Genomic DNA, 23,411 nt, shown 5'->3' with positions numbered 1-23,411 from the left:
AGTATACAAAACATTAAGGACACCTGATCTGTCCATGACATAGACTGACCAGGTGAATCCAGGTGAAAGCTATGATCCCTTATTGATGTTACTTGTTAAATCCACTTCAAATCAGTGTAGATGAAGGGGAGGAGACGGGTTAAAGAAGGATTTTTAAGCCTTGAGACAATTGAGACATGGATTGTGTGTGTGCCATTCAGAGGGTGAATGGGCAAGACAAAAGATGTAAGTGCTTTTGAACGGGGTATGGTAGTAAGTGCCTGCTGCGTTTTTCAAGTCAAGTCAAATGTATTTATAAAGCCCTTTTTAGATCAGCAGATGTCACAAAGTGCTATACAGAAACCCAGTCTAAAACCCCAAACAGCAAGCAATGCAAATGTAGAAGCAAGGTGGCTAGGAAAAACTCCCTAGAAAGGCAGGAACCTAGGAAGAAACCTAGAGAGGAACCAGGCTCTGAGGGGGTGACCAGTCCTCTTCTGGCTGTGCCGGGTGGAGATTATAAGAGTACATGGCCATTAATGCCAGATTGTTCTTCAATATGTTTTTCACGCTTGATACACAGTTTCTCGTGTGTATCAAGAATGGTCCACCACCCAAAGGACATCCAGCCAACTTGACACAACTGTGGGAAGCATTGGAATCAACATGGGCCAGCATCCCTGTGGAACGCTTTCAACACATTGTAGAATCCACGCCCCGACGAATTGAGGCTGTTCTAAGGACAAAGGGGGGCGACTCAATATTAGGAAGGTGTCCTTAATGTTTTGTACACTCACTGTATAAAGCACAGGGTGCCATTTGGGACACTCTCTGTTTTCCAAGGGAAATGTCTCAGACAGCACAGTCCTCACCTGTTACCTCCTCTGCATTGGGGTCAATGAGACGGTCCAGTCCGTAGTCCATGGCGCTGTGTGTCCGGCGCTGTGGACAGACCAAGCACCTCTTTAGTCAGTCTGCTGTGCTGTACCTCCACATATTATCTACACAGTCTGGAGCACAGACCCCTGGGTAAGGACCTGGGAAAACTCAGCAAGAAGCATCAACTGACATACGATCATTTTGCATTGTTAACAGTCTCCAATGTGCATACCGATTTTTTTTCTCCAAACAGATCTGGCACCAACATCATCAATCATAGTTCATTTTGAATGAGAACATTATATATACTTGTATTTAAATAACCCTTATTTTACCAGGTAGGTTGACTGAGAACACATTCTCATTTACTGCAACGACCTGGGGAATAGTTACAGGGGAGAGGAGGGGGGATGAATGAGCCAATTGGAAGCTACTTGAACGTGCTCCAATTCCTTTCTGCCTCTAATTAGTCCTTTTGGAAGTTTTTCCTGGTCAGCCATTTTGTTGGATTTCCGTCAGTGTTGTCCAGCACCCCTCCTAGTTTCCTGCTGTGGCGCGGAGGCCTACCTGAACTGGCTAACAGGTTTGATTTTCCCATGTCCTAAAAAACACCTCATATCTTTTTACATGTGTTCTGTTACATCACACATAGTCCTTGGCGATGTTCTCCAAATGTTCCACTGATGACACCTGTTAGTTCCCATGTACTGGTTCACTACCACCCAGTGTGTAATAAAGACTGGACTGAACCCAGTAGACCTCTAGTTCTGAAGAGGTTTCAGGTCCTGTATCTCTGCTGGTGTTGCTGTTCTGTCTGTCTGGGCCATGGCCTCATCGTGAGAGTGAGGCAGAATAACCCTCAGCATCTCCATGCAGGAAACTGGTAGTCCAGCCAGCAGCCATTAGTTCAACGTTCAAGTTAAGACGGAACACTGAAAATAAAGAGACTGTTATGTTGAAAGAAAAGTTTTGTTGAGAAAAAAATAACAGAAACCGTTGTTGGGGGGGGGGGGAATAATGTTTGTTTGTGATTGATCCGGGGCATAGTATTATGTCATTGACAGACTAGAGAAGCTTGTTTTTATTTTTGGTCATGTAATAACATTACAGGTCTCATAGAGGTCTCATAGAGGTCTCATACTGGTCTCATAGAGGTCTCATAGAGGTCTCATAGAGGTCTCATAGAGGTCTCATACTGGTCTCATAGAGGTCTCATAGAGGTCTCATAGAGGTCTCATAGAGGTCTCATAGAGGTCTCATACAGGTCTCATACAGGTCTCATAGAGGTCTACAGACTAAGAGGAGGGAAGATGTGAGCTGATATAGTTCCTATGTGACACGTATTAACACTACTGAGTGATACAACTATCACTAGAGTAACCTGCGTAGGGATATGACCGTGAACTTAACTTGTCATTAGTCATGTTGCCATTTAGCAGAGAAGCCCCATTGCATTAACTATTCAAGTGAGTTCACCATTAAATAACCTAAAAGGATATACTTGCCTCTGAGCTGTTTACTGCCGCATCGAACATTACAGAGGGGTCAGAGTAAATTCCATCACGAAACAGGGTCACAGTGAATGGAGAGAGAGCAGGACTAGACACTATGGACTTCATAGACTGACAGGAACAATATCCTTTCCATGTGTACACACACACACACGCACACACACACTCTCTGGTAGGTCTGAACTCACTGGTGGCCTGTGTATTATCCAGTAGGCTCTCTCCTGACAGTCCAACACCACTCTGTCTGGCTTCTTCCTCTCCTTATTAGCCCTGACACACACACGGAGACAGACAGGAGACAGACAGACAGACAGACAGGGGAGAGTCAGACAGGAGACAGACAGACAGACAGGGGAGAGACAGACAGGAGACAGACAGACAGACAGACAGACAGACAGGGGAGAGACATACAGACAGGAGACAGACAGACAGACAGACAGACAGACAGACAGACACGGGAGAGACAGACAGACACGAGACAGACAGACACGAGACAGACAGACACGGGAGAGACAGACAGGAGACACACAGGAGAAAGAGAGACACAGGAGAGACATATAGGAGACAGAGAGACATGGGAGAGACATACAGGAGACAGAGAGACATGGGAGAGACAGACAGCAGACAGAGAGACAGACAGGAGACAGAGAGACACAGAAGATACAGACAGGAGACAGAGACAGACAGGAGACAGAGAGACACAGGAGAGACATATACGAGACAGAGAGACATGGGAGAGACATACAGGAGACAGAGTGGCATGGGAGAGACAGACAGGAGACAGAGAGACAGACATGAGACATGGGAGAGACAGACAGGAGACAGAGAGACATAGGAGAGACAGAGAGGAGACAGAGAGACAGACAGGAGACAGAGAGACAGACATGGGAAAGGAGATAGATACAGGAGACAGAGAAAGCCAGGTCACTATTGAATCACACTTAGTCTTGGGGACCCACTGGGTGTGCAGGCTTTTATTCATCTAAGTACTAACACACCTATTTCAAATAATCACACAGCTCTTGATTAGGTGAATCAGGCATGTTAGTGCTGGTCTGGAACAAAAGCCTGCACACCGTGTGGGTCCCTACCAACACATAAACAGACAACAGACGTCAGACAACAGACGGTTACATACTTGTACTGTTCTGTAGCCTGCATCACGATGAAATCCCACTTGGGGTTCATCCATTTGTGGAGGTTGTCGTAGTGTTGCTGTTGAAAACAACAGATGTTTGACTAAAGTATCTAAAGTCAAATAGACAGACGACAAATCCACCAAAGTAAAAATCCAGAGATAGCTAGGTGAGACAACCACATATCACAGTCGTAGTCAGCAGGATTTATTTAAGAAATGCATTTTTTTCCTTCTTTTTTTTTTTACACCTGCAGTACCTGCTCATAGGGCTCCAGCATCCCCTTCTTCCGGATGTTTCTCCTGGCCAGGTAGATGGCTTTAGGGAGAGAGGAAGTATACCATACGTTATTTACCACATCTTTACCTCAGCCAGTTGCAGAAAACTGAGTTAATACATCATCAGCTTGTCTAGGTGAGAGCATGTGACTCAGAATGTTATTGTATCACTATCTTAACTAGCTGGAACAACAAATCACACTAAGAAGTAGCTGACAGGGCTTAAAAACAAAGATGTCATCGTACGCTGATGATTAATGTTTTCTTTTAAATCCACAATTTGGATCCCTCCACAGCCTCATAGAGGATCTAGATAATTTTTCGAATCTCTCTGGATTACAACCAAATTATGATATGTGCACTATATTACGTATTGGATCACTAAAAATACAACTTTTACATTACCGTGTAGTTTACCAATAAAATGGTCTGATGGTGAAGTGGGCATACTCGGTAGAAAGACATGATCTCACCACAATACATTTTAATAGAAAGTTAGCAAAAATAGATACGATCTTGCTACCATGGAAAGGAAAATACCTGTCTATTTGTGGAAAAATCACCCTGATTAACTCTTTAGTCATATCCTAGTTTACCTATTTGCATAAGCCCTTGCCTACACCTAGCGACTTGTTTTTTAAATTATATGAGCAAAAAATATTTCATTTTATTTGGATTTTTATTTGCAAGCCAGACAAAATTAAACGGGCCTATTTATATAATTAATATGAATTCAGAGGGCAGAAATTATTAAATATTATACAACGGGTGGGTCTCACTCCCTGTACTCTCCAAGCGTCTGTCCTCACAACGATAGAACGAACGACCATCCGGCTTGGGTATAAACCCTAGATTTGTGTCTGGACTATATTTTGTGGAAGGATGAAATAGTATGAATAAAATTAATCAAAATAACTTTTTTTATGAAAATATGACAATCATTATTTGAATATGTTGGTAACCCGTTGTATAAAAGTGATAATGCCCTCGAAGCCGGTGTTTGGGGGATATATTGGCATGGTTTGCCGGCCCTCAACCTAACAACACCCGTGCCAATATTTTTGAAAAGTCATAGTCAATCATTCAATAATATAATAATACTCTTAGCAAAAATGTTTACCTTTAATTTACAATCTGTAGAAACTATGAGAATAGAAAGGTTCAGAACTTTTGTAAAACATCACAGCACAGTTGAAAAATATATGGCAAATAGAAATCAAAACTGGATGGTCTTCAGAGATAGATGGGAGGGGTTCAGGGTAGCTGAAGGATGGGACTAAAAACAAACAAAAGAGAACAATTGTAAAATATACTGTGTCTGTAAAATGTATATAGTATGTATAAGTTGGAAGTAGAAGCCTAATTGTTGTTGGCCATTAGTTTATTCTAATTAGGGGAGCGGTGGTAGGGTTAGGGGAAGATAATGAAGGAAAATATATATTTTTTAAAAATATATTTTATATATATATATATATATATACAGTGGGGAGAACAAGTATTTGATACACTGCCGATTTTGCAGGTTTTCCTACTTACAAAGCATGTAGAGGTCTGTAATTTTTATCATAGGTACACTTCAACTGTGAGAGACGGAATCTAAAACAAAAATCCAGAAAATCACATTGTATGATTTTTAAGTAATTCATTTGCATTTTATTGCATGACATAAGTATTTGATACATCAGAAAAGCAGAACTTAATATTTGGTACAGAAACCTTTGTTTGCAATTACAGAGATCATACGTTTCCTGTAGGTCTTGACCAGGGTTTGCACACACTGCAGCATGGATTTTGGGCCACTCCTCCATACAGACCTTCTCCAGATCCTTCAGGTTTCGGGGCTGTCGCTGGGCAATACGGACTTTCAGCTCCCTGCAAAGATGTTCTATTGGGTTCAGGTCTGGAGACTGGCTAGGCCACTCCAGGACCTTGAGATGCTTCTTACGGAGCCACTCCTTAGTTGCCCTGGCTGTGTGTTTCGGGTCGTTGTCATGCTGGAAGATCCAGCCACGACCCATCTTCAATGCTCTTACTGAGGGAAGGAGGTTGTTGGCCAAGATCTCGCGATACATGGCCCCATCCATCCTCCCTCAATACGGGGCAGACGTCCTGTCCCCTTTGCAGAAAAGCATCCCCAAAGAATGATGTTTCCACCTCCATGCTTCACTGTTGGGATGGTGTTCTTGGGGTTGTACTCATCCTTCTTCTTCCTCCAAACACGGCGAGTGGAGTTTAGACCAAAAAGCTCTATTTTTGTCTCATCAGACCACATGACCTTCTCCCATTCCTCCTCTGGATCATCCAGATGGTCATTGGCAAACTTCAGACGGGCCTGGACATGCGCTGGCTTGAGCAGGGGGACCTTGCGTGCGCTGCAGGATTTTAATCCATGACGGCGTAGTGTGTTACTAATGGTTTTCTTTGAGACTGTGGTCCCAGCTCTCTTCAGGTCATTGACCAGGTCCTGCCGTGTAGTTCTGGGCTGATCCCTCACCTTCCTCATGATCATTGATGCCCCACGAGGTGAGATCTTGCATGGAGCCCCAGACCGAGGGTGATTTATCGTCATCTTGAACTTCTTCCATTTTCTAATAATTGCGCCAACAGTTGTTGCCTTCTCACCAAGCTGAAGCTGCTTGCCTATTGTCCTGTAGCCCATCCCAGCCTTGTGCAGGTCTACAATTGTATCCCTGATGTCCTTACACAGCTCTCTGGTCTTGGCCATTGTGGAGAGGTTGGAGTCTGTTTGATTGAGTGTGTGGACAGGTGTCTTTTATACAGGTAACAAGTTCAAATAGGTGCAGTTAATACAGGTAATGAGTGGAGAACAGGAGGGCTTCTTAAAGAAAAACGAACAGGTCTGTGAGAGCCGGAATTCTTACTGGTTGGTAGGTGATCAAATACTTATGTCATGCAATAAAATGCAAATTAATTACTTAAAAATCATACAATATGATTTTCTGGATTTTTGGAAAACCTGCAAAATCGGCAGTGTATCAAATACTTGTTCTCCCCACTGTATATATATATACAGTGCCCTCCACTATTATTGGCACCCCTGTTTAAGATGTGGTCGAGGACTTCCAAAAATTCTCCTTTTTTTTTTTAACAACATAGAACCCAAATGCAAAAAAAGAGAAAAATCCAACCTTTTATTTAAGTACATTACTTTGGTGGTAAAAAAAAAAATCACACATTTAGAAAAAAATAAACTTGAAATCATGTGTCCCACAATTATTGGCACCCCTAACAATTCCGCAGAAAATTTTAATTGATTTTTTAAAAAATATATTTTTCTGTAGTTGCTAAAGTTGGTCAGGGTATCTAGGAACTTTTAATTAGTAATTCATTACTTCCTGTTTCCCTGGGGTATAAATATGACGTGACACAGAGGCCTAATTCTCTTACCCATTTGTCAACATGGCAAAGACAAGAGAACACACCATTCAAGTAAGGCAGATTTGTGTCGACCTTCATAAGTCAGGCAATGGCTACAAGAAAATAGCCACTCGCCTTAACTTGCCCGTATCTACAGTCAGAGGAATCATTAAGAAGTTTAAAACAACTGGAACAGTGACAAACAAGGCTGGAAGAGGTCCCAAGTTTATCTTGCCACAACGCACAGTGAGGAGGATGGTAAGAGAAGTAAAAAAAAAGTCCTAAGCTCACTGTCACAGAATTGCATCAAAGAGTGGCATCTTGGGGTCACAAAGTCTCCAAAACAACCATCAGACGCTCTCTACATGCCAACAAGCTGTTTGGGAGGCATGCAAAGAAAAATCATTTTCTCACTAACACTCACAAACGTAAACGTCTGGAGTTTGCTAAGCGGCACTGGGACTTCAACTGGGATCGTGTGCTTTGGTCAGATGAGACTAAGATTGAGCTTTTTGGCAACAAACACTCTAAGTGGGTCTGGCGTAAAACAAAAGATGAGTATGCCGAAAAGCACCTCATGCCCACCGTGAAGTATGGTGGAGGATCTGTGATGCTGTGGGCCTGTTTCTCTTCCAAAGGCCCTGGGAACCTTGTTAGGGTGCATGGCATTATGAACGCTTTGAACTACCAGGACATTTTAAATAAAAACCTGATGGCCTCTGCCAGAAAGCTGAAGATGGGTCGTCATTGGGTCTTTCAGCAGGATAATGATCCAAAACATGTGGCAAAATCGACACAAAAATGGTTCAGCAGTCACAAACTCAAGGTCCTCCCATGGCCATCTCAGTCCCCAGACCTCAACCCAATCGAAAACCTGTGGGGCGAGCTAAAGAGGAGAGTGCATAAGAGAGGACCCAGGACACTAGATGATCTAGAAAGATTGTGCAAAGAAGAATGGTCAAAGATCCCTCTCTCTGTGTTCTCCAATCTTGTGAAATGTTATAGGAGGAGATTAAGTGCTGTCTTGTTGGCAAAAGGGGGTTGTACAAAGTATTAACCTCAGGGGTGCCAATAATTGTGGGACACAATTTTTTTTTTTACACCAAAGTAATGTACTTAAATAAAAGGTTGGATTTTTCTATTTTTTTGCATTTGGGTTCTATGTTGTTTGAAAAAAAAGGAGAATTTTTGGAAGTCCTCGACCACATCTTAAACAGGGGTGCCAATAATTGTGGAGGGCACTGTATATATATATACAGTGAGGGAAAAAAGTATTTGATCCCCTGCTGATTTTGTACGTTTGCCCACTGACAAAGACATGATCAGTCTATAATTTTAATGGTAGGTTTATTTGAACAGTGAGAGACAGAATAACAACAAAAAAATCCAGAAAAACGCATGTCAAAAATGTTATAAATTGATTTGCATTTTAATGTGGGAAATAAGTATTTGACCCCTCTGCAAAACATGACTTAGTACTTGGTGGCAAAACCCCAGGCCGAGGGAGATTGACAGTGCTTTTGTGTTTCTTCCATTTGCGAATAATCGCACCAACTGTTGTCACCTTCTCACCAAGCTGCTTGGCGATGGTCTTGTAGCCCATTCCAGCCTTGTGTAGGTCTACAATCTTGTCCCTGACATCCTTGGAGAGCTCTTTGGTCTTGGCCATGGTGGAGAGTTTGGAATCTGATTGATTGATTGCTTCTGTGGACGGGTGTCTTTTATACAGGTAACGAGCTGAGATTAGGAGCACTCTCGTTACCTGTATAAAAGACACCTGGGAGCCAGAAATCTTTCTGATTGAGAGGGGGTCAGATACTTATTTCCCTCATTAAAATGCAAATCAATGTATAAAAATTTTGACATGCGTTTTTCTGGATTTTTGTTGTTGTTGTTCTGTCTCTCACTGTTCAAATAAACCTACCATTAAAATTATAGACTGATCATTTCTTTGTCAGTGGGCAAACGTACAAAATCAGGGGATCAAATACTTTTTTCCCTCACTGTATGTATATATATATATATATACAGTGGGGGGAAAAAGTATTTAGTTAGCCACCAATTGTGCAAGTTCTCCCACTTAAAAAGATGAGAGAGGCCTGTAATTTTCATCATAGGTACACGTCAACTATGACAGACAAATTGAGATTTTTTTTCTCCAGAAAATCACATTGTAGGATTTTTTATGAATTTATTTGCAAATTATGGTGGAAAATAAGTATTTGGTCACCTACAAACAAGCAAGATTTCTGGCTCTCACAGACCTGTAACTTCTTCTTTAAGAGGCTCCTCTGTCCTCCACTCGTTACCTGTATTAATGGCACCTGTTTGAACTTGTTATCAGTATAAAATACACATGTCCACAACCTCAAACAGTCACACTCCAAACTCCACTATGGCCAAGACCAAAGAGCTGCCAAAGGACACCAGAAAAAAAATTGTAGACCTGCACCAGGCTGGGAAGACTGAATCTGCAATAGGTAAGCAGCTTGGTTTGAAGAAATCAACTGTGGGAGCAATTATTAGGAAATGGAAGACATACAAGACCACTGATAATCTCCCTCGATCTGGGGCTCCACGCAAGATCTCACCCCATGGGGTCAAAATGATCACAAGAACGGTGAGCAAAAATCCCAGAACCACACGGGGGGACCTAGTAAATGACCTGCAGAGAGCTTGGACCAAAGTAACAAAGCCTACCATCAGTAACACACTACGCCGCCAGGGACTCAAATCCTGCAGTGCCAGACGTGTCCCCCTGCTTAAGCCAGTACATGTCCAGGCCCGTCTGAAGTTTGCTAGAGTGCATTTGGATGATCCAGAAGAGGATTGGGAGAATGTCATATGGTCAGATGAAACCAAAATAGAACTTTTTGGTAAAAACTCAACTCGTTGTGTTTGGAGGACAAAGAATGCTGAGTTGCATCCAAAGAACACCATACCTACTGTGAAGCATGGGGGTAGAAACATCATGCTTTGGGGCTGTTTTTCTGCAAAGGGACCAGGACGACTGATCCGTGTAAAGGAAAGAATGAATGGGGCCATGTTTCGTGATATTTTGAGTGAAAACCTCCTTCCATCAGCAAGGGCATTGAAGATGAAACATGGCTGGGTCTTTCAGCATGACAATGATCCCAAACACACCGCCCGGGCAACGAAGAAGTGGCTTCGTAAGAAGCATTTGAAGGTCCTGGATGGGCCTAGCCAGTCTCCAGATCTCAACCCCATAGAAAATCTTTGGAGGGAGTTGAAAGTCCGTGTTGCCCAGCAACAGCCCCAAAACATCACTGCTCTAGAGGAGATCTGCATGGATGAATGGGCCAAAATACCAGCAACAGTGTGTGAAAACCTTGTGAAGACTTACAGAAAACGTTTGACCTGTGTCATTGCCAAGAAAGGGTATATAACAAAGTATCGAGAAACTTTTGTTATTGACCAAATACTTATTTTCCACCATAATTTGCAAATAAATTCATAAAAAATCCTACAATGTGATTTTCTGGATTTTTTTTCTCATTTTGTCTGTCATAGTTGACGTGTACCTATGATGAAAATTACAGGCCTCTCTCATCTTTTTAAGTGGGAGAACTTGCACAATTGGTGGCTGACTAAATACTTTTTTTCCCCACTGTATATATACAGTGGGGAGAACAAGTATTTGATACACTGCCGATTTTGCAGGTTTTACAAAAAATATATATATGGGGGATTGGAAAAGATGCAGACAATTACATTGATGGAAGCCACAATCTATCTGCAATATTTAAGCTGATCAACCCCCTAATGTTTTTTTTACATAAAAATAAGTAGCTGCCAGTGACTAGGCATTCACTCTCCTTTCACTCCAGAAGATAAACCCACCATAGTCTATGTCCTCAGCGGGCCACTTCTGCACGGGCCAGTAATAAGGGGTCTGTGGAAAGGTTGAGACAGATAGTGACATGAAGATTAGTCATTTCCTCTGCCTCACTGAAATACTAACTACAGCAGGCACTGTGTCCTTCCAGGGGTTAATGACAACTGCTCTACTGTGGGGAAATGTTACCTGACCAGGGGTTAATGACAACTGCTCTAGTGTGGAGAAATGTTACCTGACCAGGGGTTAATGACAACTGCTCTACTGTGGGGAAATGTTACCTGACCAGGGGTTAATGACAACTGCTCTACTGTGGGGAAATGTTACCTGACCAGGGGTTAATGACAACTGCTCTACTGTGGGGAAATGTTACCTGACCCGGTGGTAACTGAACATACTGTGGGTTACCTGTAACCAGGTAGGTGCTACAGAATATAATACATCTTTATTGTACATATGTTACAGCGAACAACAACAAATTGTCTTCTGCTCCGTTCTCAAGTAGATATAGTTACCTGGCTGAACCAGGTAGGTGTTACAGGTAGATATAGTTACCTGGCTGAACCAGGTAGGTGTTACAGGTAGATATAGTTACCTTAGTTACCTGGCTGAACCAGGTAGGTGTTACAGGTAGATATAGTTACCTGGCTGAACCAGGTAGGTGTTACAGGTGGATATAGTTACCTGGCTGAACCAGGTAGGTGTTACAGGTAGATATAGTTACCTGGCTGAACCAGGTAGGTGTTACAGGTAGATATAGTTACCTGGCTGAACCAGGTAGGTGTTACAGGTGGATATAGTTACCTGGCTGAACCAGGTAGGTGTTACAGGTAGATATAGTTACCTGGCTGAACCAGGTAGGTGTTACAGGTAGATATAGTTACCTGGCTGAACCAGGTAGGTGTTACAGGTAGATATAGTTACCTGGCTGAACCAGGTATGTGTTACAGGTAGATATAGTTACCTGGCTGAACCAGGTAGGTGTTACAGGTAGATATAGTTACCTGGCTGAACCAGGTAGGTGTTACAGGTAGATATAGTTACCTGTCTGAACCAGGTAGGTGTTACAGGTAGATATAGTTACCTGTCTGAACCAGGTAGGTGTTACAGGTAGATATAGTTACCTGTCTGAACCAGGTAGGTGTTACAGGTAGATATAGTTACCTGGCTGAACCAGGTAGGTGTTACAGGTAGATATAGTTACCTAGCTGAACCAGGTAGGTGTTACAGGTAGATATAGTTACCTGGCTGAACCAGGTAGGTGTTACAGGTAGATATAGTTACCTGGCTGAACCAGGTATGTGTTACAGGTAGATATAGTTACCTGGCTGAACCAGGTAGGTGTTACAGGTAGATATAGTTACCTGGCTGAACCAGGTAGGTGTTACAGGTAGATATAGTTACCTGTCTAAACCAGGTAGGTGTTACAGGTAGATATAGTTACCTGGTTGTACCAGGTAGGTGTTACAGGACAGGTAGTTACAGGTAGATAAACACAGGTCGCTACAGGGAGATACAGGTAGATAGACACAGGTAGTTACAGGTAGATAGACACAGGTAGATAGACACAGGTAGATACAGGTAGATAGACACAGGTAGTTACAGGGAGATACAGGTAGTTACAGGTAGGTACCTGGAAGCGGTAGAGGGTGCTGTCGGGGACCAGGACCAACTTCCTGTGGTTCTGGAGGGGGTAGATGTACCCGTAGGCCACCAGCATGGTCCCAAACGCCTGGGCCTCTGGTGAAGGAGGGAGGAGAGGAGGGAGGATGATACTTCATATATTATCAAAGCTCTTGGTTATACTTTAGTTTACAGCATTTAACTAGTAATTACTTGCTTGCATAATAACGTGGTAATGACGTAGTAATGACATTAAAATAATACATTTTATTGTGTTGGATTAATTGATATAAGTACCCAGCCAAATCCATTCATAGAATCCAGTTGCTTACCTTCTGTGGTAACCTTCAGTTTGGTGACTATCCATGCTAGAATGTCCTGCCCTGTGTGATGACAGGTGAACGTAGATATTCAGAGTATGACAACAGTGAGCCAGCTCTGACAGGCCTGGCCTACACACACTATTTCTTGAAGGTACTACCTGGCTCAGACACAGTGCAAAATCCATGACTTAATAACAGTATGTGACAGTATACCGTATAGCTTAACTTGTGATTAGATTGATCAGGATAAACTAAAATTACAATAACAACCAGCACTGAAGCAGGAAGTCCCCATGACTGGACTGCGATGACAATTTCCTGTCCGTCACATGGTCTTAGCCCAGCGACCATTCTTCCTTCCCTTCATCTCCAGACCTCCTGTGCATCCCAAAATAGCACCTTATTCCCTATATAGTGTTCTACTTTTGACCAGGACCCATAAAGCTCTGTAGTGTAGTGTGTAGGTAATAGGCTACCAATCTGGACGCAGCTCTGATCTTTCCCCTGGCCTTGGTCTTAGCCAGGGATTAGAGGGCAGCTTGGGAGCACAGAAGCACCACACAGATCTCATCCAATTGACAGCTGTCTTATATAACCTTCATTAGCAGCCTAGCAGGACAGTCTACAAGACAGTCTGCCGCAGCTCTAGAATCTTAGCTAGTCCAATAACTACCCACAACTTCCCAGAATGATGTTATTAAATAACAACAATGTACCATTGGTGGGAGGTGTTTCTCTACGGTTTCCCCTACTAGGCAGCACCACTACCTAGCTTTCACAATTTCTTGACAAAAATGGCTTTCTTTTAATGTTTGGGTTAGTTCAGCCCTGCTACATGGCTACGGTGGCCATTTCACTCCACCAAGAAAACGATCTAGGGCAAACATTGTAATGGTATAATGGAGATGGAGGGATAATGTTTTAGGAGATATGTCTCTCAGTGGGGCTGCCATCTGGTGCTGTAAGCCTCTGGACTCACCGTTGATGACGTGTGGGATGGTGGTCACGTTGAGTTTCTGGTCGGCACCCTTCACCCCACTCTTAGGATCCTGCATCTCAACCACAAACACCTCCACCTGGAGCAGGGTGGGAGGAAGAGGACAGACACACACTCTCACAATCCACTTTGGTTTGTTTCACGAAATGGAAGAAAACAGACCTATCAGGTCAAAGGTCATAGTGATGTATGATACCTCCGACCCCTGACCTCTGAGATGTGGAAGACCTGATTGGCTCAGAGCCATTTACCCCAGTTGTCCAAGCAGCTAATTGGTTTAGAGCAGGGGTTCTTAAACTCTTTTAGCTCGAGACCCAAATGAGAAATTGACCGTCCTTCTGTGACCCAAATGGTCCACCAATGACCCAAATCAAGAAGAAATAGTGGGTGATTATAGATGTATTCTCATAACTCATGACCCACCTCTCACATGCCCAGGGCCCACTTTGGGTCCCGACCCATAGTACAAGAAACCATTGTTTAGAGTTTAGATTGAAATTGGATCTCTGAGATGTCTACAATCTCTTCGCTCTAAACAAAATAAATATACAGTAGCCTACAGGTCATGAAACAATAGTGTGAGTGTAGTAGTATATTTTGATGAAGCTATGCAGTTTACCACATTGAAAGTCATGATGGCATCACAACTGTTCCATTTATAATTGGATGGGAACAGGATTATGGGCGGCTAAATCCCCCAAGTTAAAACCTGTTGCAATAAATAACAGTTTACAATGAACTTCTACAAACCACTTGATTCGTTTTTTTAAGACACTAAAGGGGAAATTTAAACAACAATCTTGGGGCTCCTCATGAATTTACTGTAGGCTATACTGTTCAGCAATACTATATCAACAAGTAGGCTATCACCAGCCCACCTAAAATCAGTAGACTTGATGTGAACTTTTAGTTTATCTGAAGTCTATTACATTTTTCTCAAAACATTTAAAAGTACTGATAAAATGATGTAAATGTACAGGTAACCTACATTTTTTAGGCATGCCATCCGTGGTCGGTAGTGCTGACCATGATCTCTCAGCGTCCTAATTGTCATGTTTGCAGTCGGTCGATATGCGATCCTAAAGAAGAAAATCCAGGTATGAAATGTTTATGAAAAAAATAATCACACAGGTATAATGGTATACCGGCCTGTTCCGTTGACCGCGCGTCAGAGATTGCGTGAGAGGGGTCAGAAAGCGCGAGGACGGATTTATCAACCAACGACAGCTAGGCTAAACTCTGGTTTAACAACACGTTACTTGTGACAGTGGCACCACCAGACGTCACACCATCAAGCAACTATCAATTTGGGGGCAATATGGCAATAAAACCTTGAATTGAAACTTAACAGTATTTGGGTTTTAGGCTATTGAAATATAGAAATATACAGAAAATCCATGTAAAATATTTGTAGACCAAGAATGTGGTGAAAGAGAAAGGATAAAAACAATCTAGTTTTTTTTGCGATCACTTCACTGGATGACAAAATAATAATAATGTCTCACAGATATACTTTAATTTGATCTCTCATTTAGGCCTATGAATGTCACAGGTAACATAGGACTGGGCTACCTCAACCAGAGATGGTGCCAAAAAAAGAAACCACAGGTGAAGGTGCTGGACCTTCTTGACTCCCAGGGTATACACTGCCCTCTACCGTACCCAGGTGGTACTGCTGATGAATGCATGATATGAATTTACGACGATCTGCATGCAGTGCACCCTTCTGATTGTGTTGTCATGTTGTAGCTGATGTATATCTCACCTCCCGATAGCCTCACCTCCACGATACCACATCCGCGGAGTTGAGTGCAGACGAGAGCGTTCGGAGTGAATCTCCGATTCCGTGTATCTATGTTTGTCCTCTGTTGTTGCGTGCCTTTCTTTGTTTGTTGAAATCCTTACTTTTTAATAAAACGTTAATCAAATACAACCACCGACTGTTTCTTTGTTGCTGTATCTCCAAGAGAGCAACTCAGCTTTCTAAGTGAGGCACACTTTGTGTAGGCTTAAGCATAATATTCCATGGTTTATTAGTGTAGGAAAGGTACGATTTTTCAATTGTGTTATCAATTACTATTCATATGCAATTACCTTTTGAACTAATTCCTATATTGAAATACCCCTAGCCATAAATAACTTGTAGGCTGGCCCACACAATTAATCTCAGTAACTCTATCAATTGTAATGAGTGGGGATTCAAAGTGAAACAAAATCAAAGGATATAGGCAATCTAGACCTTTTGTGATCCGCCCAAACGTTTAGTCACATTGAGGGAATTATATTACACTGGCCCGGGTTGAACCGGCCAATGGCCCGTCACATCATCGGGCAAAACTGGGAGGAGCACCCCCTTCTCAAATCAAACAGCAATCTGCGCCGCTCGGTCATGTTGTCAACAAGGCAGCTAGGTACATCGTCCAGAAACATATAACATTTATTTTCCATAAAATAAAAATAGTTTCATTGGGAAGGCAGATAAAGCGCTTTTATCAAAAGCAATCACTTTTGCATGTAAAAACACAGCCGACTTCGCCGTGGGCCAGAGTGGCGTACCTGGCTCAGGCCCGGGAGGCAGCCCGGTTCCAAAACGAATGGGCCGTGTAGCTCAGTTGGTAGAGCATGGGTTGTGGGTTCGATTCCCACGGGGGGCCAGTATGAAAAAAAATAAATGTATGCACTCACTAACTGTAAGTCGCTCTGGATAAGAACGTCTGCTAAATGACTAAAATGTAAATGAATGCAATCACTTTTCACCCGTTTCAAACTCCACTCACCGCGGTAACCCGGCCAGATAAACGAATCCCCTCATTGTGTTAGCCCTGTGCGCGCTCACACACACGTTATCCGTATTCGCGCCCCACCCGAGAGTAGACTCTAGTCGCTAGCCTCAAACCAACTCTCTCTACTGTATCGATGAAGTTGTTTCAAAGATGGCGGATTTCCTGCCGTCCCGGTCCGTTTTATCGGTATGTTTTCCAAACTGTCTCCTCACGAGTAACGAGGCAGAACAATTAAGGAAATCTAAAGAAATAGACAAAAGTATTTCGCGGGATAAGACGTACGTGAAGCGGCTAGTGAAGATTCTGCTACTCGGAGCGGGAGAAAGCGGCAAGTCCACTTTCCTGAAGCAGATGCGCATCATCCATGGGCAGGACTTCGATCAAAGGGCCAAAGAAGAGTTCAGGGCCACGATTTTTAGTAATGTAATTAAAGGTAAGGTACTTTAGGTTGTCAATTGTACGTTATATAACGTCACTGGCGAGTTTTTAGGCGCCTTTGTTGACTTATTTGCTCTCTGTTCAAGAGTTCATGTCTGTGGGAAGCAGCCAGCTAGCATGCTAACAGTAGCCGTAACTTGTGCTTGCTAGCTAGCTATGTCGAGTGGACGGGCAGACTCACTTCTGTTTCTTCGCTAGCCTAGTTAGCTAGCTAACACACACAAAGCTAGAAGAAACGCCCATGTTATTTGAAACTGTTTGTGCACAGTGGGATTTGAAGAGATGAGGCCACACAGACAGAGCAGGGTTTCCATTTGAACATGATTCAGTTGTCTGAGTTGATCTTTTGATATCACGCGCATTGTTTGTCCCATATCAATATTATTCAGGCGTGGAAAATAGTATGACAGTTTATCAGCTATTTTTATCAGGCAATTTACCAGCTAGCAGCTAGCGTTGGCTAGCCAATGCGCTAGCTATCTAGCTTTGTTGCTGTAGCTAACTTATTTATAAACTTGGTTGAGTGTTTTAAAAACATGAATCTTGAACAGTCATAGTGAAATAACTTGGTAACTAGTTTGGAAATCAGAACGCTTAGAATTGTTTTCATCACAGCGGATATAACGTAACTAGATTAAGTTTATCCTAACCATCATTGCACATATTTTAGAAAACATCATGTATGGCATATCTGACTTGTCATGTTATGGAAACCTGAGTTACAGTTCATATAAGGAAATCAGTCAATTGAAATAAATTAATTAGGCCCTAATCTATGGATTTCACGACTGGGAATACAGATATTCATCTGTTGGTCACAGATACCTTTTGAAAGAATGGGCATCACAAAGGGCCTCAGGACCTTGTCACGGTATCTCTGTGCATTAAAATTGCCATCTGTAAAATGCAATTGTGTTCGTTGTCTGTAGCTTATGCCTGCCCATACCATAACCCCACCGCCACCATGGGGCATTCTGTTCAAAACGTTCACATCAGCAAACCGCTCACCCACACAACATGTGGTCTGCGGTTGTGAGGCTTGTTGGACATACTGCCAAATTCTAAAAAATGCCATTGGAGGCGGCTTATGGTAAAGAAATTAACATTAAATTCTCTGGCAACAGCTCTGGTGGACATTCCTGCAGTCAGCATGCCAATAGTGCGCTCCCTCAAAATTTGAGACATCTGTGGAATTGTGTTTATTTTTTTAACCTTTATTTAACTAGGCAAGTCAGTTAAGAACAAATTCTTATTTACAATGACGGCCTACACCAGCCAAACCCAGACGACGCTGAGCCAATTGTGCGCCGCCCTATGGGACTCCCAATCACTGCCGGTTGTGATACAGCCTGGAATCGAACCAGGGGGTCTGTAATGATGCCTCAAGCACTGAGATGCAGGGTGAGATGCAGTGCCTTAGACCACTGTGCCACTCGGGAGTGTTGTGTGACACAACTGCACATTTTAGAGTGGCATTTTATTTTCCCCAGCACAAGGTGCAGCTGTGTAAGGATCATGCTGTTTAATAAGCTTATTGATATGCCACACCTGTCAGTTGGATGGATTATCTTGGCAAATAAGAAATGCTCACTAACAGGGATGTAAACACATTTCTGCACAACATTTGAGAGAAATAAGCTTTTTGTGCGTATGGAACATTTCTGTGATCTTTTATTTCAGCTCATAAAACATGGGACCAACACTTTACATGTTGCGTTTAATATTTTTGTTCAATATATAATGTGTGAATATCTCTAGCTATGGAAACCAGAGGTGGGTTGTGGGAGGAGCTATAGGAGGCCACAACCCGTCTGTAAGCGTCGTAACTCTGCTGCGGTAGACAGCATGCAAGACGCGGTTCTGCGTAGCCTACCACTGTCGATCACAGCCGAGACATAGGTGCCGGTTTGGAGTTATAGGTGTTAGGTTCAGACGATTTCCATACAGATATCAACACATTATACAATCAGGACCGACGGACAAGGAGTTACGGATTATAGATATGCCTTCAATAACAGGATTTTCGTTAAAGTACCCCCCCTAATGGAAACCATGTTGTTTTGAGGCGGCAATAAGATGTGAGGCGATCACTCATATTCCAATTGTTTATATTCACCCAGCCAGTCTGTCAAACTTGCTAGCTACACCAATTGGCTACTTCACTTCTTACTTAGCTAGATAGCTATATCTTCTTTTACTGTAAGTCATCTTTACTTGTCAGACCCCCGAATGTTGAGTATTCAGTTGAAAGTTCAACACCGGTGGACTTCAGTCATGTTTTTACTAGCTGTATAAAATCTGAAGAGAGAGAGGGAGAGAGAGAGAACATGAGAGGGGTGTTTTTGCCTCCAACTTGCAAGGTCAAATCAGGCCTGGTAGTGGTGAGAGCCCAGCCCACACTAGTCTACGATACTACCAGAGATGTACAGCAATACTACAGTCGGATAACTCCTGTTATGCAAACAAACAATGTATTTTTATGGAGGTGAAACCGCTCTGGGTGCTTCCCCCTAGTTGGCTATTTTGTTCATTACCTTGGCTTTAGATTTTCTAGTACACACTAGTATGTTAGTGTAGCAGTCCTGAGAAATAAAATAATTGTCAACTATACAATTATAGTAATTGGGTTGTTAACTTTTCCTTTGTGAGCCGTTGATCATCGTCAAGCTATTTATCTTAGATCTGTCATACATAGACTGAACACTCCCATTAATGTGTTCTTGACAGGTACACACGTTGACACACTCCATAGCTTTTCTTAGAACTCATATTAAACGGCAGTGTTGAATCACTGTGTTATTTTAGATCGGTACATTACCATTATTATCATCAGACAGGAAGAGGATGTCCCCAGTAACTCTGTGTGGGTGTAATGTGGGTGGGTGCAGGGGGTTCCCAGCCTCACATGATGATATCATATGCTAACTGTGAAATGCATGAAGGGACAGAGAGGCGGAGGGACAGAGAGACATGGGGAGAAAGAGGGCGACAGAGGGAGTGAGAGGGACGGAGAGACAGGGAGAGAGAGATTGGCTAAGCCCAGGTAGGACCCCCTGAGGAACGCTGTGTATTGTCTTCTATGAGAGATGAATGATTGAGTCCTGAGGTTCTTCCCAAATGGCTCCCTATACACTGCTTTATACCAGAGCCATATGGGCCCTGGTATAAAGTAGTGCACCGTAAAGGGAATATGGTGCTATTTGGGACGAAGCCCCTGATGACGCTGTTATGGTCATCTTCAGCATCCCTCAGACAGGAAATATAGATATAGCCTAGAGAGCTGGTGGTGAAAGGGCTGTTTTTGGACATTATCTCATCTCTCTGTCTTCTATTTGGAAACAAAGGGCCTTGGCTCATCATATTATGATTTCATTTATGTAATCATTTCTCCCATCTGCTAAATCTCCCTTCTGCTAAATCTCCCTCCGATGAGTCTTCAGTTCTGACCTTGGGGGGGGTTTGTTTGTTTTAGCTAAATAAATGGTCTGTGTCTGTCTCCTAAATCTAGCTGGCCTTATTTACATTCTACAGGCCAGGCCTGTTTTTCTGGACTGTATTTTATCCCTAAGAAGTGATACTGTCTCTCTGTCTGTCTGTAAGAACAGCCTAGTGCATGTCTGGATAGAATAGCCTAAGCCGAGGCATAAAAATGGCACCCTATTCCCTATATAGTGCACTACTTTTGACCTGGGCCCATAGGGCTCTGGTCAAAAGTAGTGCACTATATAGGGAATGGGGTGCCATTTGGGACACTCGCGTTGCATAGCGTTAATGACAGTGTCAGATTTTTCCATCAGACTCGTGAGGAGCTAGCAGGGGCCTCAAGTGTTGCACTTCCCCTTGTGATGTCATAGATGGATGGAAGGGTGGAGTTAGATCAAGGCTAAACTCTGCGGCATCAGTCAACTTTCAGTTAAACAGAGAAGTAAAAAAAATAAAATAAAACCTGTCGCAGTGCTGATCTAGGATCAAGTACCCCCTGTGTTATTCATTGATCTGATAGGCAGAACTGATCCTAGACCGTCACTGTCTCCTACTCGGAGATGCTTTGTGAATATGTGCCGTGAACACCCATAGAACAGGTTGATTTCCAGGAGTATATCTGGTTAGTCTTTTCTGAATATCTGGTTAGTCTTTTCTGAATAACTGGTTAGTCTTTTCTGAATAACTGGTTAGTCTTTTCTGAATATCTGGTTAGTCTTTTCTGAATAACTGGTTAGTCTTTTCTGAATAACTGGTTAGTCTTTTCTGAATAACTGGTTAGTCTTTTCTGAATAACTGGTTAGTCTTTTCTGAATAACTGGTTAGTCCTTTCTGAGAACAACCTGCATGTGATTTGAAAAGGCTGAGGGAAACCCCATCTCTCTCTCTCTCTTTCCCTGAAGGATGAGTCCCGAATGGCACCCCTATTCCTATGTAGTGCCCTTTGGACCCAGAGCCAGTAGTGCACTCTAAAGGGAATAGGGGTGCCATTTGGGACTCAGTCTGACGTTGTGTTGAGGTATGCTGTTGATGCCCTGTAAGCCCTGAGCTGATCCTGGCGCTGCGTCCCAAACAGCACTTTATTCCCTACATAGTGCACTGCTTTTGAGCAGAGCCCTATGTGCCGAAGTCTTGATGATTAGTTGACTAATTTAATCCGGTGTGCCACTTTAGGGTTAAAACAAAAAATGTGAAACGTCTGGGGGGGTCAAGGAGAGGGTTGGGAAACCCTGATATAGGGAATAGGGTGCCATTTGGGACTCAAGCCTCTGCTCTGATCCACAGAGACTGCGGCCTTGCCTGAGCCGTGCATGTGTTTGTGTCCTGCTAATGTTTACCCTCCCACAGCCTCTTGATGACTACTGCGCTGGGTGTGTGTGTGTGTGTGTGAAGCTGTGCCTGTTCGGCTCTGGAGGAAAGGATATGGGACACTGACTTTTATGGAACATTGGGATGGAAAGGGATTGTTTCTTTATAACGTACTGGTACATCATTCTATGTCATGTAGCAATGGAATTATGTCAGTTGACATTCTACACAACATTGAATAACTGTGCTGTGTGCCAGCCAGGAGAAACCCTCTGTGTACCACACAGAGCCAACGTTCCTTTTATTTCCCACGGAGCCTAGTGTTTCTGGTGGGTCAGGGCTTGTTGTGGTATGGATGTGGTGGTGATGAAAGAGCCTCGTTGGTTGGTGGTGGTGATGAAAGAGCCTCGTTGGTTGGTGGTGGTGGTGATGAAAGAGCCTCGTTGGTTGGTGGTGGTGATGAAAGAGCCTCGTTGGTTGGTGGTGGTGATGAAAGAGCCTCGTTGGTTGGTGGTGGTGATGAAAGAGCCTCGTTGGTTGGTGGTGGTGGTGATGAAAGAGCCTCGTTGGTTGGTGGTGGTGGTGATGAAAGAGCCTCGTTGGTGTTTGTTAGCTGCTGTCTAGAGGTCAAAGGTCATTTCGAAACAGTGACTGGAGATTGCATCAATGGAAATACTCAGAATTCCACTGATGTGAAGTAGGACACACCTCCTGTCCTCTTAGTGTCAGCAGATCAGGTGATCACTTCCTGTGTGTGTGTAATGACTTCATCATTACTTAGGCACAGTCTACCAACAAACCTCAGAACCTAAACTTAAGTGCCAATTCAGTGTTTTCATGTTGGCAGCTGTGGTTTGTGTTTCAGGTGCCCCGCCTAGCAGAATCTGGGGAGAACACTGTCTGACTTCTAGGAATGGGAGAAAAATAGATACATTAGAGTATCGCAATACAATTTTTGGTTGTTGCTAGGTAGCTAACGTTAGCTACTAGGTAGCGCTAGTCTTCGGGATTACTCCTCCTATAGCTTGGCCTCCATCTTCTGTTTAAATAGTGAGCAAACATGTTTTCAGCACTTTTATTTCCATGACTGATCAAAACTTGCTTTCTCATCGCTCTCTCTTGTCCCTCTGCAGCAGACATGGAGTGAGCAGTATGTCTGGGACATCGAATCGCAATGAAACCGCAGTATCGAATCGCAATACAGTGCCTTGTAAAAGTATTCATCCCCCTTGGCGTTTTTCCTATTTTGTTGCATTACAACCTGTAATTTAAATTGATTTTTATTTGGATTTCATGTAATGGACATACACAAAATAGTCCAAATTGGTGAAATGAAATACAAAAAATAACTTGTTTCAAAAAAAGTATTAAAAATAAATAATGGAAAAGTGGTGCGTGCATATGTATTCACCCCCTTTGCTATGAAGCCCCTAAATAAG

General features: G+C 42.9%; 2 protein-coding genes across 2 annotated transcripts in view; one reads left to right on the top strand and one right to left on the bottom strand.

Annotated features, from left to right (window-relative positions):
* Positions 1-15,823, bottom strand: part of LOC121550558 (regulator of G-protein signaling 9-like) — a 23,321-nt gene extending 7,498 nt beyond the window's left edge. Inside the window, exons 1-10 of the mRNA XM_041862869.2 lie at positions 15,726-15,823; positions 14,949-15,039; positions 13,943-14,039; positions 12,973-13,023; positions 12,651-12,757; positions 11,023-11,074; positions 3,765-3,823; positions 3,508-3,584; positions 2,558-2,639; positions 859-921 (exon numbers count right to left, since the gene is read on the bottom strand). Coding sequence (XP_041718803.2) covers positions 859-921; positions 2,558-2,639; positions 3,508-3,584; positions 3,765-3,823; positions 11,023-11,074; positions 12,651-12,757; positions 12,973-13,023; positions 13,943-14,039; positions 14,949-15,039; positions 15,726-15,757 — 711 coding nt within the window. The 5' untranslated portion in view covers positions 15,758-15,823. The remainder of the gene's footprint in view (positions 1-858; positions 922-2,557; positions 2,640-3,507; positions 3,585-3,764; positions 3,824-11,022; positions 11,075-12,650; positions 12,758-12,972; positions 13,024-13,942; positions 14,040-14,948; positions 15,040-15,725) is intronic.
* Positions 15,824-16,829: 1,006 nt separating this feature from the next.
* The window catches only part of LOC121551455 (guanine nucleotide-binding protein subunit alpha-13), a 36,165-nt gene continuing 29,583 nt past the window's right edge, over positions 16,830-23,411 (top strand). Inside the window, exon 1 of the mRNA XM_041864122.2 lies at positions 16,830-17,176. Coding sequence (XP_041720056.1) covers positions 16,894-17,176 — 283 coding nt within the window. The 5' untranslated portion in view covers positions 16,830-16,893. The remainder of the gene's footprint in view (positions 17,177-23,411) is intronic.

The sequence above is a fragment of the Coregonus clupeaformis genome, chromosome 35 (genome assembly GCF_020615455.1).
Source record: "Coregonus clupeaformis isolate EN_2021a chromosome 35, ASM2061545v1, whole genome shotgun sequence".
NCBI classification, from domain to species: Eukaryota; Metazoa; Chordata; class Actinopteri; order Salmoniformes; family Salmonidae; genus Coregonus; species Coregonus clupeaformis.
Note: the sequence above shows the minus strand (reverse complement) of the source record. Positions and strands in the feature narration are given on the sequence as shown.